The sequence below is a fragment of the Ascidiella aspersa genome, chromosome 6 (genome assembly GCF_963924565.1).
Source record: "Ascidiella aspersa chromosome 6, kaAscAspe10.2, whole genome shotgun sequence".
Classification (NCBI taxonomy): Eukaryota; Metazoa; Chordata; class Ascidiacea; order Phlebobranchia; family Ascidiidae; genus Ascidiella; species Ascidiella aspersa.
Window position 1 is genome coordinate 25,136,730 of NC_139452.1, and position 18,652 is coordinate 25,155,381.

An 18,652-nucleotide genomic window follows, 5' to 3' on the forward strand; every position below is an offset into this window, starting at 1 on the left:
CGACAGCTACGTTAAGTGCATTTGGGTTATTTTCAGGTAGGAATGACTGCTATAGTTATAATTTCATATAACAAGTACTAAAACTTTTTTTTTCAATTTAATGAATGGATAACGTGACCATCTAAGTTTTGCCTGGATGCAAGTTAAGAGTATAGCTTGCCGTTTTTTTTTTTAAACAAAAATGTCTTCCCAGTAATAATCGTAATGATTTGCTAACGACCTAGAATTGAGAATAGGCTGCCATTCGATGAAAGCAAACATTTGTAACGTTAGGTACAACAACGAGTATTGGTAAAAAAAAGCTTCAAAATTAAGCGGAAATTACCTGTTAAGCGTAACCAGCGCCTATCGTGTCGCTAAACACAAGGAAAAAAAGTGTCATTGACGCTTCAGACTGTTTTTGAAAATCATAAAGGGTTGTTTTAATGACCGGTATTAACGATTTTTAAAAGCGCAGAACTGCAAACAAAAAACTATTTGCGGAAACTTCATCCACAGTTTACTTAGTCTTAGATCAGGAGGTGGGCAACCTACGGACCGCTAATGAATATCATTCGGCCCGCTAACGAAATGGGTAGGAGGCTCTTTCCAACGAAAAAAATGCGAAATTTGTTTACCCTAAAGGCGTAACGTATCAACAATCAAAGTAACGTCAGGTAAAAATTATCACGGTCCGCAGAGACGTTTCCGAGGTTGATTAGCCCGCGTCTTTAGTAAAATATTGCCCTTTTTGTGTTGAGCGATTTCCTTTAAGAAAGCGACCAATAAATAAAACGCAACAGTAAAACGACCCAGCCCTACACATTTTTCAAATAGCCACACCATATCTTGTTATCAATAAGACCCGTCGCGAAAAGTATTCCAGGCCCGCGTTTGGGATAAGAGCATTTTTTGCACAACGTGCGCAAAAATGTGCACGCGAAAATATGCGAAAAATGTGCGCACACATAAAATTACCTTCAAAAATGTGCGCACATTTTAAAATGCCTTAAATGCGCTCACATTTTTACAGGGCAGTTTTAAATGTGCGCACACTCTGGGAAAAAAGTGCGCTCATTTTTAAGGCCAGTTTAAAATGTTAGGCACTTTCTGAAAAAAAAGTGCGCATAGTTTAAAACGCTTTTAAAATGTGCGCACATATTTTGCACATTTTCGCGTGCACATTGCGCAAAACAACGCCACGTTCCCTGTTGCGTGATTGGTGAGCCTATCTGCGGCAAACCGGCTTTCAAAACGCAGCCAATTCTTATCCGTTGTCGGAGCCGTTGGAGACTACTAGCGGGTCGGACTCTGGCGGGTTTGGCAAGCGATCCAATTGAGTCTGGATGGAGATGGAGGTTTGGGAGGGAAAGGATGCCTCCATGTGGAGAGTGCCTCTGAGAATGTCGCGGATCTGTGAAGAAGAGAAAGATCGTTTTTCTCGTGAAGTATTTTCTTGATGAAAATAAATGAAAGTTGGGGGCAATTTTAAACAATTTTTATGAAATTCTAAACTGAACGACAATTTATAGATGGAAATCGCTCTTGTGGTGTAAACGAAGTATAACCCGAAGTTAGCACTCCAAATGGCGTGTTTTAACCACGAAAGCCATATTTTCCAAGGCAACACTGTAAACGGCATAGCCAGGCTAGAAAAAACAACCGCGATGGCTTTCGGTGTATTAGTTATATGTAAGCCGTAATGGTTGGTCAAAAAGCTGCATTCATATGTGTGTGTAATACTAAAACGTATAATTTTTTTTACGTACATAACTAAAAGAGCGCCTAAATATTTACCATTTACATTTTTACTGGAATACATTAGGTTGTAAATTGAATTGATTGTGAATAAATAAATGTTATCGTATTCAAATTCTAAAATGATATAATTCTAATCTAATTTACATTTAACCAGCCCAGTGTTTCTTAACCATGGGCCGCGGCTCGATATTGTGTCGCCGTTTGAATTGGTTGTGTCATTGTCTGATCGACTAAGGTAGTTTTATATGTTCAGATTTAATAGGATCAGGCCTGAGCAAGATTTATTCAATACGATTTATTCAGTACACAAATTACAAAAGCAACACAAAGATATTGCCCATGCTAAATAAATTAGAACTTGTTCTATTGCCCAACGTCGAATGTTTTGTGTGCTTACATAATGTTCAACGAAAATAGTCGCGTTGCCAAAGCTTTGCGGTTATAAAAATAACATTTTAATATTTTCCTTCAAAAAAATATATATTATAAAAGGAAAATACCCTTAAAAATGCAAACAAAAGGCTTAAAAATCACTGGTCTAGCCAAGAGGCTCTGCACACTTCTAAACACTTAGCATCAACCCGCCTATGACGTAACAATGGAGTAAATTTAAAAGTAAACAAGGTAGCTAGCCAAGGGTCTGTACACTTCTAAACACTTAACATTAACCTGCCTATGACGTCACAATGGAGTAAATGTAAAAGTAAACAAGGTACTGTCTGTACACTTCTAATACTTAGCATCAAGCCGCCTATGACGTCACAATGGAGTAAATTTAAAAGTAAACACAGGTATCCGAACTCGCCTGTTTGAGGTTGGCGACCGCCACACAAGTTTCGGCGTCCTCCGTCGCATCCGTGTCCTCCTTCTGAGGACTCGGATTTTCGGCTTCGTCGCTCCTCGTCGCATCCGGAGGAGCAACTGCGCTCCCGCTCCTGGATCTCCGGCCGATCACTCCCTGCTGGAGCAGCCGGATGTTGGCGTCCAGCTTGTCGGAGCAGAAGCGACACTTCTCCTGCAGCTCGGCGTTCTCCTGCCGAAGGAGGAGGACCTCTTTCTCCTGCGAGAGATGAATTGAGTAAAGGTAGAAAAAGAAGAGTTACGGTAGAAAAAGAAGATGAAGCGAAAACGCTAAACTAAAAGAAATAGCTAAAAAAACTTGTTTGAGATAACCATGCAGTACAGATAAACTTTTTTTGGTTTTATTGCAAATTTCCGGCAACCACTCAAAACTGATGTAGTAATAATGTGTTAAACGTTTTTTTAGTTTGTATTTCATTGTGTGCGTCGAGCTATTTTGCTGTGCGTTAAGTTAAGCTGTAAAAAGTTGGTTTGATAAAGGGCTTTCCATTAGTTTTTGCACCAGGAAGAATAGGTTTACTTTGTATAGTTATTAGGTCGTTTACATTTCAAGACAAACTTTTTTTTTCTCAGAACATTGACCAAAAAAATATGGATTTCACGACGAAATTTTTCATACACTGCAAAATTTATCTTTTAAAAGCAATGCTTTTCAAGGCACAATTACCCCAAAACTCACAAACATATCTCACACACCTGTTTCGCCATACGACAAACAAAACGCATCACATCGACTATGTACAGAAGGGCACATTTATTTGACCAGGCTAAGTAAGCCCAGTTATCACACACTAAAAAACCTTCAAACGCCTTTATAAACAACAGATGCTCAGCGTCCAAATAATCTAAACTTTACATTTTAGCAGGCGGCATTTGCTAGTAAGGAATTTACCAGTTTTTTAAGCATGACTGCCTTAGAAAAACTCGACAAAAAACCATTCACTGCTTGACGGCCTGTCACTGACCGGATGCCTCACTCAGGTAAACATTAGTATTTAATATTATTAGAATGGCCGCGTGGAGCGAACGCCAACACTAAGCCCAATCTGTAGCACAGCGGCTAGTGCGTACGCTAGCTCGCTTGCTCATAAAAACAACTAGACCACGCTCAAAACCAGACTCCAATTAGTGGCCATAAGTGGAGAACGCAAAAGTAGAAAGGCAACAGAACAAACGAAGTGAAGCGAATTAAACAAAACAGACGAACTAAAATATAATTTTGTATTACACATAGACAATAAAAGCAACATACCAGGTCGAGTTGCTGTTGATTTTGCATCGCTTGCATTTGATTGAGCTTGGGCCTGGCTTGGTCCGATTTGCCCATAGACTTTGAAGAATAGCGGTTGCGCGAAAAAGGTGACTCGTCAGAAACGGTGTCTAAAAATTAGTGTATTTTGTTTTCTATTGTTAAATTTTAAATTAAAAATAAATTAAAAACAGTTAAAAGTTTCCGATTTTTGATCATCGTTTACCATACGGTTTTCAATCATGTAATAAAGTTAAAGACATTCGAATATCTATTTATAGGTTTATGAAGACCTACAAAAATTAAATCACTCGACGTTTTTCGTAAAAAAAATCAAAACAAAAAAGTGATTTCCATGGTTCACACCAGCAGTCGACAAGCTGGGCCACGGCCCAAATGTGTGTATTTTAGCTATTGTTTAACGGTTTCGTTTTATCATTTAGTTGTGGGTCAAGTGATAGTTGTAAATCATTTTACTGTACTTAAAAGTTTGTGAGGTTAAGCGTTTTTTTAGGGAGTACCACATTGATGGGGTGTACTGCGGTGTGTTCAAGATACCACATAACAATAAGCCTATGATCAGGTAACATAACAAATAAACAGGTTTACTACCAGACTGACTGGAGTGTAGAATACATGGCACAACATGTATTTAAGCGTAGCCTACGTAGCTTGCAAGATACTATATTCTATTCATGACATCATAACCAAATATTTCTCTTGATAATTAATCGTTATTGTGAGGTACTAACTAGTTCTTCATAACAGGTAATAGTTCTTTTTGCAACACGGTGTATGCTTCTATAAGTTTAGTGAACTTCGTGAACTGGGATGTACAAATTCTTTAGTAAACGCAGAAGTATGTACTGTTCCAAAAAAAGTTGCAAAAGCACTGCTCCAGGCCGAAAAGTTTGCATGCCCCCATACCCCAAACAGATATTTCTGGTTTTACGTGCTGGGTCTTCAATAGCTCCGGATAGAGTATTTTGGATCGCAACAAAAAGTTTTCCGACCACTGGTTTACACAATGGTTTAAAAACATGTTTTTCGACCTCACATTCAAAATATAAAACAGTCGCACAGAAAAAAAAAGCTTTTTTAAACAGTTAAGATGCCCCAAAAAAATAGTCAAAGACTTTTCAAAAAAAACACAGGGGGCTTTTAAATACTTTTCAATACGCAAATCGCTTCAAAGACAATCAAAGATATTTAGAGATTCGAATACTTTGTGGTAACCCTATGACTAATAGTGATTGTAATAAAATGAGTCGTCGTAAACCGTAGCTAAACATCGGTTACCTATAGGAAAAAATTCAAAAAACAAAACAACATTTTTTTCCGATTTTTGAGGACCTTTTATACAATCGGCCACCCAAATCTACAGTTTGATTATTATCTATAGTTTAAAGATGCAAATAAAAAAAAGAGCAAAGAGGCAATACTTTGATATGAGTGGCAAAAGCGGCGTGCATGATATCATTACAAATATTTCGCACAACCAATATGATACAAGGCACACCCGGAAAAGATGTGCTGACGCCAAAGTACAAACAATAAACATATACCAACCCGGCAAATTCTTCGGTTTCTTCGGCTTGTTGGGTGGAGACTGCAAAACTTTCTTTATGTCTCTGAAAATGTCAAGACAAATTCCGATTAAATTAGTCCGCCGTAGGACTGGCTTGCTACCATCAAACTTGGGACAAGCGCTAGCGTAAAAAAATAGATAATATTTGGTAGCACTTGGTATGTTGTGCACCGAAAAGCCATCGCAGACTCGCCGAATCTGTCGATCTATGATGCAAGCAGAGCAAGCCAGGAAAACAACTGGCCTGCAGTGAGGTTCGAACTCACGAACTCCGGTCAAGCCGGGACCGTCGCTCTACCAACTGAGCAGGCTCAGAAGAGAGGAGCGAGTCGAGAAACAATCATGCGCCAATACTTGCACATTCTGTTAGTACAAGCAACCTCACATTGGGGGATCATCAGTCCGTATCAATCAATGAAAGACACACACACACATATGTGTTTAAAAACAACTGTAATCTAGCCCCTCGGAAACTATTGATACGGAAGCCGTAATTGTTGGTTATAAAGCATGACGCCGTCAGAGTGCCACTATCGTTAATAAACTGTTTTGCACCGGATTTTTGGCGCTGTTTGGGGTTAGTGGTGGGTCATGAGTGGAGTTAGAAATTAGGGTTGAAAGTATTAGGGGAGTTAGCAATGTACTTAGGGGTGGGGTTTAAGGGTTAGGCAAAATGTTGTATAGGCCTGATTGTGGCCATTTAGGTGTTTTTCCGGCGGGTTTCGGACTTAATCCGATTTAGACGGTACTACGACTACTGGGTGTTATTTTGTTCTTATTCCGAACTGTATTTTATTCCGAAAATGATGTTGTTCCGATTTCGGTCTTATAGCTGGAGTCCGTTAAACTATTAAAATTGGTAAATTCGTCTGATTATGAGCAACAATTCAACTGAAAAAAACGCAATGTACACAGGGGCGTATCCAGAAATTTAAAAAGGGGGGGTCCCGAATTTTCAACTTGGGGAATTCCCCGATTTTTCGTCTGACGTTAATGACGTCATAAAATAGTGACGGATATGACGTCATAAAATAGCGATTGTGATAACGTCATAAATAATACCGCTTAGTGTGCAATCGTTAACTTCAGAAGTAAATAAAAAACAAGACCGTGAAATATATGTGATTGATTTTGATAGATCCATGTACGGGACCACGCTAAATTACAAGCACGTCTGTCGCCACCTGTAATACTAAATGAAGATCGTTTTCCCGGGTGTTATTCGACTAGCACACCATGAAAAAACACTTAAATAGTCCTAAAATCAGTGTAGTTAACCTTTTTAAGAGAGGGCACACCTGGCGAGCGAAGCGAGCGCGATTTTTTTTTGGTATAACAGCATTTCTTTTAAATTTATTGCAAGTTTTATCACATTGCCGAAACTAAAAAATAAAAAAATATGTCCAATATTTTTGAATACGTTTTCCATTTGTTAACGACGCACTTGGCAGCCCTCCACGGCGCAACGGTAAATCAGCGCTGTTCAAAAGACAGCTATAAATTGTAAACAAAACGGACGTATAAAAGTCATTCGCGCGAAGCGCGAAAATTTTTCGCACTTACGTAGTTAAAATAGTCGAAAAGTATATGAAATGGCAAACTGCCAAACTGAACGAATAAGGAAATGCGAGAGAAAAAATATCCTGCGTTTACGGTCGACCAAACAAGAAACGAAAAACGGCGTTTTGCGTTTGATTTTGGTTTCGCATTAGCTTAAGACGCGTGATCCAATTACATTGAAAAACACGCAGCTTCGGACGGTGGGGTTCAAACCCCCATATTTTTTTGCAATTCTGTCCAGACGCTGGCAGCTGTATAATGTCACGAGGTTTAAAGGTAAAAGGCAAATATATAATTCTTCAATACATATTTTAATACATAAGTACAACGTCAATCTTTTGGTTGTCAACAAACTGTTTTTTGACACTTTTAGCATTCGAGAAAAAAAAAATGTTTTATTGTTGGAGCCTCATTTGTTGTCCCTAAAACATGTTTAAGTAAGTAAAACGGCAAAACAAAAGGAATAGTAAAATTTACTCTTTGACAAGAGCCTAATTTTAACTGGCAGAATTTAGTATCTTGATGTTTAGAAAATAACATTTCTAATTTCCGAAACAAAAATAAAAATAAAAAATGTCTTAAAATAGATCGGTATCCTGAAACACCATTTATTCCTTAATTCAACTTGAACCAAAGCTTTAAACACCGAACCCTGCGGACAAAATCAAATATCAACATGTTCTATTAGTTCACGAAAACCAACCAATTTGTGAAATTCAGTTAACGTACAGTTTGGCTTTGGCTTAATACAGTGGTTCTCAACCAGGGGTGCCGTGGCGCCCTGGTGTGCCATTTCTAATGCTCAAAGGTGCCGATAGGTATTTGATATTTTTCAAGAATATGATTTTTGCTTAATTGTGTACGCTTCTTGATACAACTATTTGTGTACGATTAGAGACCATTATACTAAATGACATTTTTCTACATGTTTTAAGTTGATTGTGTTTTTCCAGTTCCATGTATAGTGACATTTCAGTAAAATACTCAACTAAAATTCCAGTCGGGATGCCAAAAATCTATTTATTACTTTTAAGGGGTGTCGTAAGCCATACAAAGTTGAGAATCACTGGCCTAATACAATATAGGCACAAGTGGTGACGTATAATTTATAAAATCAGTTACAGAAACCGTTTTTAAGTTTTTAAACAACAAATTTTACCTGCTTAACGAAGTGAAGGGGTTGTCGACTTTGAAACTGGGCAGGAAAGTGTTGCTTTTGCTTTTCCTGAGTGGTATGTCGGTGATAATCGACGACTGGGGTTGTCTGAACTTGGTGTGCGAAGGACGACGCTTGCTCTGCGTAAAAAATATTTTTTTTAAGAAGTAGGGCAATTATTTTTTGACCTATAAAAATGAGAAATTTATGCGAAAAAAGGGGGGCAAAAAGGGGGGTATGCAAAACTCTTGAGAATGCTTTGTCCTTTTAAAACGACAAACAACTATAAAATCAAAAAGAAAAACAAGACGCTGGTTTATAAAAAATCTAAAAGCGGATAACGTATGTTGCTCTAATAAAGATATAATACAGTTAAATAGTCGTTGAGTGTATTTCAAAATTTTTTTTCATTTTACTGAGCGACGATTTCAAAAAGCTGACTGTAGTTTTTTTTAGTTTTTTGTAAACGATTTGCGCATTTTTAATTGTTTATACTTTTTTGACAAGTTAGAATATAATCGCCCTAGTCATAAGGCCTTACATCATAGCATGACGTCATGACTATAACTTTTCTGACGATCGAAGAGTTACATCGGAAAATGCATTAACAAGTCGATATATAGGCAAAAACTTTCTGTAAAAACTGCTGACAAATTTTGCAGATAATACACATAATTGCAAGACTCTTGAAAATATAGCACTCAGCTATATATAACTGGAAAATTTTAATGCCACTAAAAAGTAAATTCCAATGCGAATTAGCGTGATCATCATTCACTGACGTCATGCTACAGCCGGGCGTGTTTGACCCAGAGTAACCCCCTGTGCGTATTACGGGGTCATCGCACATTCAAACTTGCATGTGATTTAAATACAAAGTTATCGACAAGATGAGTCAATTTTAAAGATGGGAAAAATTCGACTTTCCTTCCTAAATTTGAAACGCTAACTACATCCTTGAATCTCGATATTTTTGGGGAGTTTTATCGACGGAATAAGTCATTTGTTTGGAAGTTCTATCGACAAACTCAATCATTTTAAAAGAGGGGAAATTTCGACTTTTTTTCGTAAATTTAAAACGTCAACTTTGCCCTTGAAAACCTTGATTATTTTTTTGGGAATAGTTTCTTGAACAACTAACCTTGGGGTCTCTGAAGTAAACGGCAAGATCAACAAGGTCGTAGATGTCTTCAATGGGCGGATACTTCATGAGCAGTTGCATGCAGCTGCAGTAGTCGGCCAGTAATACTAAACATTAAAAATGTTTGTTTTTTGTGCGAAAACTGTTAATGCATATTTCATACGGAAACATTCGACAGTCCAAATACCACATTAAACAAAGGTGTTTGAAGAACACAATTTAAACTTTTCTAAATTAGTCCTAACAACACGGGCATCCCCGAATGACACAAGGTGGCAAATACAACGGTTAGAAAAAGATAAAGTCCACTAACATTGTTTCCTTATGTTGTACATCATAGCAACGAAGATATAGTCGACCAGATCGAGAGTAGGACTGTCGGCGAACATTGCATCCCACAATACAAGAAGGTCCTGAAGATCCAACTCTCGACCGAACAGTAGCCGAACCCAACGCCTAAATGGATAACACAAGTCTTCATAGGTGCCAAACTTTTTCAAAATTCCGGGGCGTTATTTCTCAGCCAGTGCAAAATTGCTTATTTATTACAAAATGTGAGCTCTAAGGAACCGGTTTTTGCGCTGTTCGGTGTTGTTATCACTGAAACAAACCATTTTGCCTTTAGGCTAGAAAAAGTATAAATTTTTTTAAATGGGCAAAACAATTTTGAATTAACGTTTAATTTGAAAACATGTTTAGGGTTTTTTTTTTGTTATATGGTGGTTTTCGAAAGTTTTAAAAAACTTTTGTTAAACTAAAACTGTGCTAACAGGAATTAATTATGCACATTAATAGATAATTTTTGTCAAACTCAGTTTCGAGGCGTCAAAAAAAACGCTCTGCACACGCACGTTCTTCGGCGCCTATGCCAGTAACATAAGAGTTAAGGTCAGGGGCGTATCCAGAAAATCAAAAAGGGAAGGGTCCTAAATTTTCAACTTGGGGAATTCCCCTATTTTCCGCCTATCGTTAATGAATAATGAAGTCATAAACTAGTGACGCGTATGACGTCATACAATAGTGATTTGTAATGACGTCATAAAAAATTCTCAGACACTGGCAATTAACGTCGAGCAAAGTAAACTTTTACGACGCAAAGCGAGCACGTGCGTCGAAACCGCTTAAAAGACGGTGAAATGTAAACCAAGACAGTAAAATGTGTGTGATTGATTTTAAAATCATGTTTAGACTATCAGCAGATCAGTGTCCTAAGTTCCATGTACGGGACCACGCTAAATTACAAGCACATATTTCGCCACCTCCAATACTAAACAAAGATGTGCCAAGTCAGCTTATACACAAACTGCGGTTGAGGGAAAATAATTGTGTCAATTACACACTAAACACGTTGTCTTAGGATATGCTTCGAGAATAATTTTGCGGTATCAATCATTACATCAAAAAGGTCACTTTGAAAGTCACAGAAGAGAATTTTCTTTAGTTAAAAAATGCCGTTGTTACACCAACATCAGATATTAGCGCGAACAGCGAGGAACATTTTGCGCCTAACTCGTAGTTTTTAAGGTTAATCACTAACGAAAAAAAAAAAGGGGGGGGGGGGTCCGGACACCCAAACCTTGCCAATAGGTTTGATGTATCGACGCCAAGAAAACATTTGGCCGCGATAGTGCTATGAGATACCTTATTCTACTTCTTAATTCGGCCTTACCAATTTAAATGTCCGTAAAATTATCTGGTTAATTAATTTTATTCTTAAGAAACCTAATAGGTTCAGCTTTTAAAACTTTAAACGTTGACATTTTAAAGTGTCGTTTGTCGCTCATTAGTATTGCTTGTGAGACAACCTAACCGCAAATGAAATCATAATATTTTATTTTGAATAACCAGTATTACATGAAAGAATAGACATTTCACATATTTATCCTGTCAAATCCCTGATTAGTGCAATAGAAAAGAGGACAAGAGGTCAAAAGTCTAAGAAATGGTCGGTCTTATGACAAAGTAAAAAAGTATGGTTCGTCTCTAGGGAGGCAGACTAATACATCTCTTATGTGCACCTACATACCACTCTACGTCTTGTCTGAAAATGTAGAAGTTCTACGTTGTATACTTTTGCTGGACGAAAAAAGCCCTGGACGAAAATCGGTCTGAAACAAACCATAGCAAACAAAAAAGAATAACAGCAAAAACAAGATATGTCCCGAAAATAAATTTTCGGCCCATATTAACTCCACATGAAGCTAAACGATTTAATGTCGTCCGAACACATAAATAACTTACAAGCCATAAACTTGTGGTATGATCTCAAGTCTTGTGAGATGGTGATACAGCTCACGATCGTGAGTGGCGAGAAGTTTCTCATGAATGTGATTGAGTTTGTTCGTGATTTCAAGCGGTGGGCTGTTCACAGAATTCTGCAAATTCAAAATTAAACGGACTTAAATCAAAGCAGCCTTGACTTGAATTATAGAACTAATTTTTAAAAACTAAATTGTAAAACAGAAAAGCTAGCATTTAGTTTATCTACCTATTCTTATTGAATAATACACTTTTATTTCAGCCAGCCAGCAATGAAAATAAAAGTGCAAATTTTCCAAAGTTCTAAAAGTATTTCTTTTTGTACTGAAAAGCTATATAATGTTTGTATAATAGTAAAATATTGACCAATATTACCGTAAAACTAATGTATCAGTACATCTCTATTGAAAAGGTTTCTAATATGCATAATAATTAGTGTCAGGTTAATGGATGTCATTTATCTATATGTTGTATCTATATAAATAAATAAATATGCATAGCTGTATAGTGTATATACACATATACAATGAAATATTTACTACAAAGTCAGGGTGTGTATTGAACACATCAGTGAATAACAATAGATCATGGAAAATTACCTATTATGCATAAACAAACAATGTCTCCTTACCTTATCATGCTTTAAAAGTGTTAAAACATATTTAAAGAGTTGTAATACATGTAGATTGTAGATTGTACAGTAAAGTGTCAGAATTCAAAAATCAAATGTGCATTGAAAAAACAAAATTACATCTGTTTCCTTGAATGGTACAGTTGGAATAGGGTCTTCTGTAGTTTTGCTGTTCACGCTTTCGGAATTTGTTTCTGGCACCTCGGTGACAGAATACCATGCATTTGTGGCATCCATTAGTTTTGAAAACATCAAGCTGACAGTAAAAAGACAAACTGTGTGGACATGTAAGGGATGTGTTATTTTACATTTAAAGCAAATAGATTTCACACTAAATATTTTAAGTATAAAAATTTTAAATTTTACTGTAAAAAATTAAATAATCTATCATTCACCAATTACCAACAATACTAATTAAACAGTTGTATGTTTATTTTAACAAATTCCAAAAATTAGATTATAATATGTTGAAGAACAGTTGACAGAAGTGTTTGCCAAACAGAACAATATCGTTGTGATACTATTCACATAATTATTTGTGTTAGGTAAATGAAAACAAGCATGGCATTAGGCACGCATGTTAACAATTGACAAAATGTCAGACAATGTGCAATCCAATATCACATGATACTTCCTTGCATATAATTTGTAACTTTAACAGCTGTCTTTTTGAACAAAACAAGCTTCAGCAATGCAATTTAAATATTAGCCGATTTCATAAATCAGATTTTCTTACAGATGTTATAAAACCATAACAATGCTGTTTAAAGGCAAATATAACTTGAAAAAATACTCACTATGCATCATGTTCAAGAAATTCTTCACTAAGCAAGTTTGTCACAATTACCCTGAAAATGTTAAAAAAAAACATCTTAAATAACAATAATGAGCAGAAACTGAGACTTAAGCATGTTTTGCAAATTTTTTTGGATATTGCGCAATGTTTATGACACTACTTATTTACCAGTAAAAAATACAATTCATAATGATTAAATTCTACACCTATGCATTTATGTTAAAATAACTAATTTTTCTTTCATTTGCACCATCGTAAAATATAAAGAAACAATATCGTTCTCAAAAGAAAGAGTAATACATAATTTAAAAAATTACATTTAGCCTAAACAGCTAATAAGATATTTTTTTTCGATAACACAAAAGTTTTATATTCTTTGATATATTTGATTGAATTTTACTTAAAAACAAAAAAAGGAAATGGTACTAAACATACGGCAAATCTCCCATATCCCTTGCATGTGCAGCGCCCTGAAGGTCACAATGAAGGACAAATATGAGCGGCGCTAGCAACTCGTGCATTCCCTGGCGATAGGACAGGCTTTCGTGCTGCCGAGCGTAGCAGAACAAGATGTTCGCCATCATTTCGTGGACTTTTTCCGAATGGTAGAAATCAAGTTCGGGACATCTGAGTTCAAGAACAAAGACAATAAAAAACTTATATCAACGTCACTAAACGATACTGAAAAACTGTTATTAGGTTTTGCCAATTGGTACTATATTAGGGTGTTTTTAATGTATATACATTTTGCCCAGCGGTCGTAATGAAAGACATTGAAATTTTTTACAAACTGTCTTACTTTTTGGACAAAATAGTTATATCTGTGTCAGAATAAAAAATGAAGTTTCTAACATTCCTAGGCATTCATAAAAAACATTTGCTAGGCGTTTATCCATAAATTTGTTACCTTGTGTTTTCTACAGTTTACATAACATTACAAAACATTATTTCAAGCACAGTTTGAGATTGGATGTTATTGTAAAGGGGGAAGAATGGGACAGTAATTGAAAGTGTTAACTACTCACGTTCTTTGAACATCTCTTTCAATTAAAGTTTTCAACTCAGCGTTGCGAAAATGCTGTGACCAAGAACTCTACAAAAACAAATGCCATTTAAATTGAAGTAAAAACTAGGCTTAGCTTGTATTTAAAATTTATTAAATTATAAACAGCAGGGCAGACTTTAACAACTAGATAAGTTTAGTTTTTTAATTCTAATCTAATTTGTGAATTGCTTGTGTGCTCTAATTCTAAATCAAATCTAATTCAGATTTTACTCAAAATGCTACTTTGTCCAACGGCATTTTTATTTACTCAGTCACAACAAAGAATTTGAATTATTACTCTTCAATTGGAATGACTTGTTGGCAGTGTTCCCGATAAGCACATTTTTTTTGGCCACTGGCGGACTTTTTTTTCACAGAAGTGCGCAAGCAAAAATAAAATTAAAAGTTTTTTTTTTTTTTACTTTAATTCGACTTCCAGTCAAGAAGGCCAGATTATCACTATTTTGCAAAGATTAGTAAATATAATACCTTATGTACCCCATTCTTACTAAACAAAAGTTTCAAAAAAGTGCCCAAATTAGTTTTATCCGAGCTACGTACAACAAAAAAAGTGCCCAGATTAGTTTTATCCGAGCTACGTACCGACAAAAAAAATGCCCAAATTAGTTTTATCCGAGCTTCGTACCGACAAAAAAAGTGCCCAGATTAATTTTATCCGAGCTACGTACGGTACAAAAAGTGCCCAAATTAGTTTCATACGAGCTACGTACGAGCAAAAAAGTGCCTAAATTAGTTTTATTCGAGCTACGTACGGAACAAAAAAGTGCCCAAATTAGTTTTATTCGAGCTACGTACGGAACAAAAAAGTGCCAAAAATTAGTTTTATCTGAGCTACGTACGAGCAAAAAAGTGTTCAAATTAGTTTGCTTTAAGATATATATATGTGGAAAAAAGCTGTTCTTAACTATGGAAGGCGTTATCGAAGTTCAAATTCTTGTTTACATTTAGGTTTTTTAAGAATTTGGTAATTCTAATTCTAATCTAATTTGAAAAAACAAAAATGATCTCATTCTGATCTATTTTTACAAAAACTGAAATGCTCTAATTTTAATTCTAATCTAATTTAAAAAACAGAAATAAATTTAGTTGTCCAAGTCTGTTTCAGATTTTATGCCAGAACAAAATTACCTTAAATACATTTCAAAAATAGTGCACTGCAGTTGCATGATATTTCAAAGTGTATTTTTAGTGGCACACAAAAGCTAAGTAAACTCCAGCACAGTTTTAAAAGCTTGCACACCACAAATGCTTAAAAAGACTTTCTTGCAAAAAGAGGCTTTTATAACGTTTGCAAGACTTAGTACAAAACGAACAAATGATAACTGTGGTTTGGAATTTGATGAATCAGAAAATCTGAATTCAGTTTAAATCTATATAATATATATACCAAATAAAAAATATATATATATATATTTCAATTTCAAATGAATAAATGCTTTTAATATATATATGTACCTATAAAAAAAGGATAAGCACAATTGACAAATTAAGTGTCAAGTCCATAAATACATCCTTGAATGTTTATCTTTATACTTGAGACCGCGTGATTGAAGTGACATCAAATTTTTGATTTTCTGTTTGCACACTTACGTTTTTGCTTTGTGAAAGCGGGTTTTCAACTTGTATATCGTTTCGCTCGCTGCTTTCCTGCGGAATGTTGTTTAATGACGCTTTTATTCGAGCATAACTTTCCCTGGATCTCTGTGTGGCATTTTCCCAGTCGTTCTGATCTTCTGATAGACAACCAAGAAATATCTGAAATTAAGGGTTTGTTTGAGAATTGATTTCATATTAGACTAGTTGGTCTAAAACGGTTCTGTTTACATGTAAACCAACTCTGAGACCAGTGGTTCTCAAAGTTATTTTTATATTCTATCCTTAGAAGCCCAATCACTTCCAATACCTCTACCCAGCAAAACACACGGAGTATTCTACCTTTTAAACAAACCTACAGGATTTGACACAATTAAAGAAAATACCATATGTAAAACTGCCAGAGACACATTTGTGCCAAAGTTCAAGACTTTTTACAAAATTTTAATCCATTAATCGTCCGAAAGTTGAGTTTGTTTGAACGGTGTAGGTATTTATTTTATGCCCGCATTGTTGTATATCTATTAAATGGCTGTAATTGCAAAGAAACATTAGACCAGTGGTTTTCAACCTGGGGGTCGCGACCCCCGGGTGGGTTGTTTGCCTTTTCTCTGGGTCGCGAAGACGACAATCAAAAATACGAATCACTATTGCTAGAATGCGAATTAATTAGCTTAAAAAAGTAACTTGTAATGATAGTAAATGTTCAAACAGTGAGCTGCCAGGAAGAAAGTTGCGAGATAGAATTTTATTTTAACAATGTAGGCTTGCTATTGAGTTCCCGGTATCAATCAAAGGTAGCCAACGGCAGTGCTTGTCAACCTTCTTGGGAATAGTACACACTTAAGTTTATTAAAGAACTTTAAGTGAACACTTAAACCTATAATTCAAGTTGCAATTGTTTATATTGCATGTTATTTATCTTCAGACTCATTAAAGACAGAAATCACAAGCAAAAAACTATTAACCGTTATGACAAGAACCATATTTATTACATCGCAATAATGATTATTACATCACATTAACGATTAAACTAAAGTTTAGTCAAATAGTGTTAAAAATCTTAATGTGGCGATTGCAGGCTTAAACCGTAACTTTATAAGCTAGTACATATACCTTTTTCATTAATCCGTATAGTTAACCAAATTTTACAACAATCGGTCGATAAATGTGATTGTTTTACCAATTTAAATGTGACTCTAATTTACTTCGGTCAATGTATCATTAATTTCAAAATTGAGGTCGCGTAAATTTCGAAAAATGGAAAAGGGGTTGCGACAACAAAAAGGTTGGGAACCACTGCATTAGACTAATATGTAAATGTGATTAAACAATATACCTAGATTATGGACCTAAAATAGATTCTTCAAGATACCAATCGTTAAACTTAAACAGGCGTTTTATTGGCTTTTGCATTTTCCTCCCCAAATTAACAGATTCCTCCCTTGGGGAGCAAAAAAAATACAAATACCACCAAGAACCCACCCTCCAACAGATACTGCGGAAATGGCAACTCCTCAAGCTTTCCTTGAAAGTGATGGACCTCAGTCTTTCCAGGAGGCCAAGTTGCCCGCCGTTGATTGGCCGTTGGCCTTTATCGAAATAATAGCTCCACTGCTTTAGATAGCTAGCAGTACTGTTGGTGTCATTGGCTTGTTGCTTGGCTTCTGAAACATCAGTGTCTTGCTTTGCATTTACAGGTTTTTCAGCATTTTCAGTTGTTTCTACACTGTCACCACCTGAGTGCTCATTTCCATCCATTTTCGAAGAATAATTTATAAAAATTTTCCTAAAGTCACAGTCAAAATTAAGTATTTTCTCAAGTTACAAATCAGGCCTTAACTATAAGTTAACATTTGACTACAGAGGTAGACTGTTGTTTTCACAGGGTTAATAAAAATTTTTCACTAAATCTGTTGTCACAAAATACCAGTTAAAAAGATGAGTTAATCCATGGAGTAAGATAATTAACTTAAGGTATTTTAAGCTAATTTTACAATTAACGTTATTACAGCCGCGCAAATTTGGGCAGAAATGTTATTACAGCCGCACAATTTCAAGCTGCAAAATCGTCTCCCCTGCGCAAAGTCCAACGTTTCCAATCTAGAAGTCAGCATCCATACCCCAACATAAAATTGTACAGGTTAACTATAATTTTTAGTAAAAATATGGCATGAAAATTTTTAAATACATAATGTGCCAGGAATTATTAGTTGGCTAGCATTTGCTTGGTAGATATATTTAAATCAAAAAGGCCAAAGACAAAACAAAATCAGTTAGTAATCAAAAAATTTGTACCTAATTATGCCTTAGTTATCTCATCTCAGGTTGCTAATTTTAACACACTTTTTGCAATCAAAGAACATTAAACATTTTTGTCCAATTTTCATTAATAAATATGCCGTCATAGATGGATTAGGGAAAGTGGGTTAGCGGTATGTCATAAAACATATTTTAACCTAAATTCATGTTTTTTCTCAAACCCTGTCTGTATATTATATGACACTTTTTATCAAGTGTGTAGTTCTCATGAGAGCAGGTATGTAATCAAGGCCTTATGCACATCTGAAGTGCAACTCCTTATAAATCAACCACAGATACAAACTAATTACAAAGTTTTCAAAAAAAAATTTAAAAATAAGGCACTATATTATTAGCGTGACAGAGGTTGTGCACGTTTGAGCAGGTTTTCGCAACTTACCGCTTTTCATGGCAATTTTAAACGAAATCACAAAATGCCAATAATATATTTACAAATATATTATGTGAGTCTCAAGCGTACGGTTAATTTCCCTTTCCACTTTGGTGCACCGTTTTAAATCAAAACTTTTTGGATATTTGATTTCCGGCGATAAAAAGTAAAATAGGTTTCATAAAGTTTTAATCAATGTGGAAAGTTCTTAAATTTAAAACCGGATTATTGCATAAAATCGAAATATCTGTCTTGATAAGAATATAGTTTTTCGCGTTAATTTGACTGATTAATAAAAATTACGGCGCTGGTCTAGAATC

General features: G+C 35.5%; 1 protein-coding gene across 1 annotated transcript; it reads right to left on the reverse strand.

Moving 5' to 3' along the window:
- Nucleotides 1-569: 569 nt before the first annotated feature.
- On the reverse strand, nucleotides 570-17,423 carry LOC146140968 (TBC1 domain family member 5-like). Its single transcript, XM_083392760.1, has 14 exons — nucleotides 17,126-17,423; nucleotides 15,638-15,802; nucleotides 14,007-14,074; nucleotides 13,417-13,608; nucleotides 12,983-13,033; nucleotides 12,306-12,441; nucleotides 11,537-11,670; nucleotides 9,609-9,751; nucleotides 9,296-9,402; nucleotides 8,158-8,294; nucleotides 5,420-5,481; nucleotides 3,854-3,981; nucleotides 2,546-2,800; nucleotides 570-1,393 (listed from the first exon to the last, which is right to left on the reverse strand). Exons 1-14 carry the CDS (start codon nucleotides 17,399-17,401, stop codon nucleotides 1,247-1,249), a joined length of 2,001 nt encoding a protein of 666 aa, XP_083248886.1. The 5' UTR covers nucleotides 17,402-17,423; the 3' UTR covers nucleotides 570-1,246.
- Between the last annotated feature and the right edge of the window lie 1,229 nt (nucleotides 17,424-18,652).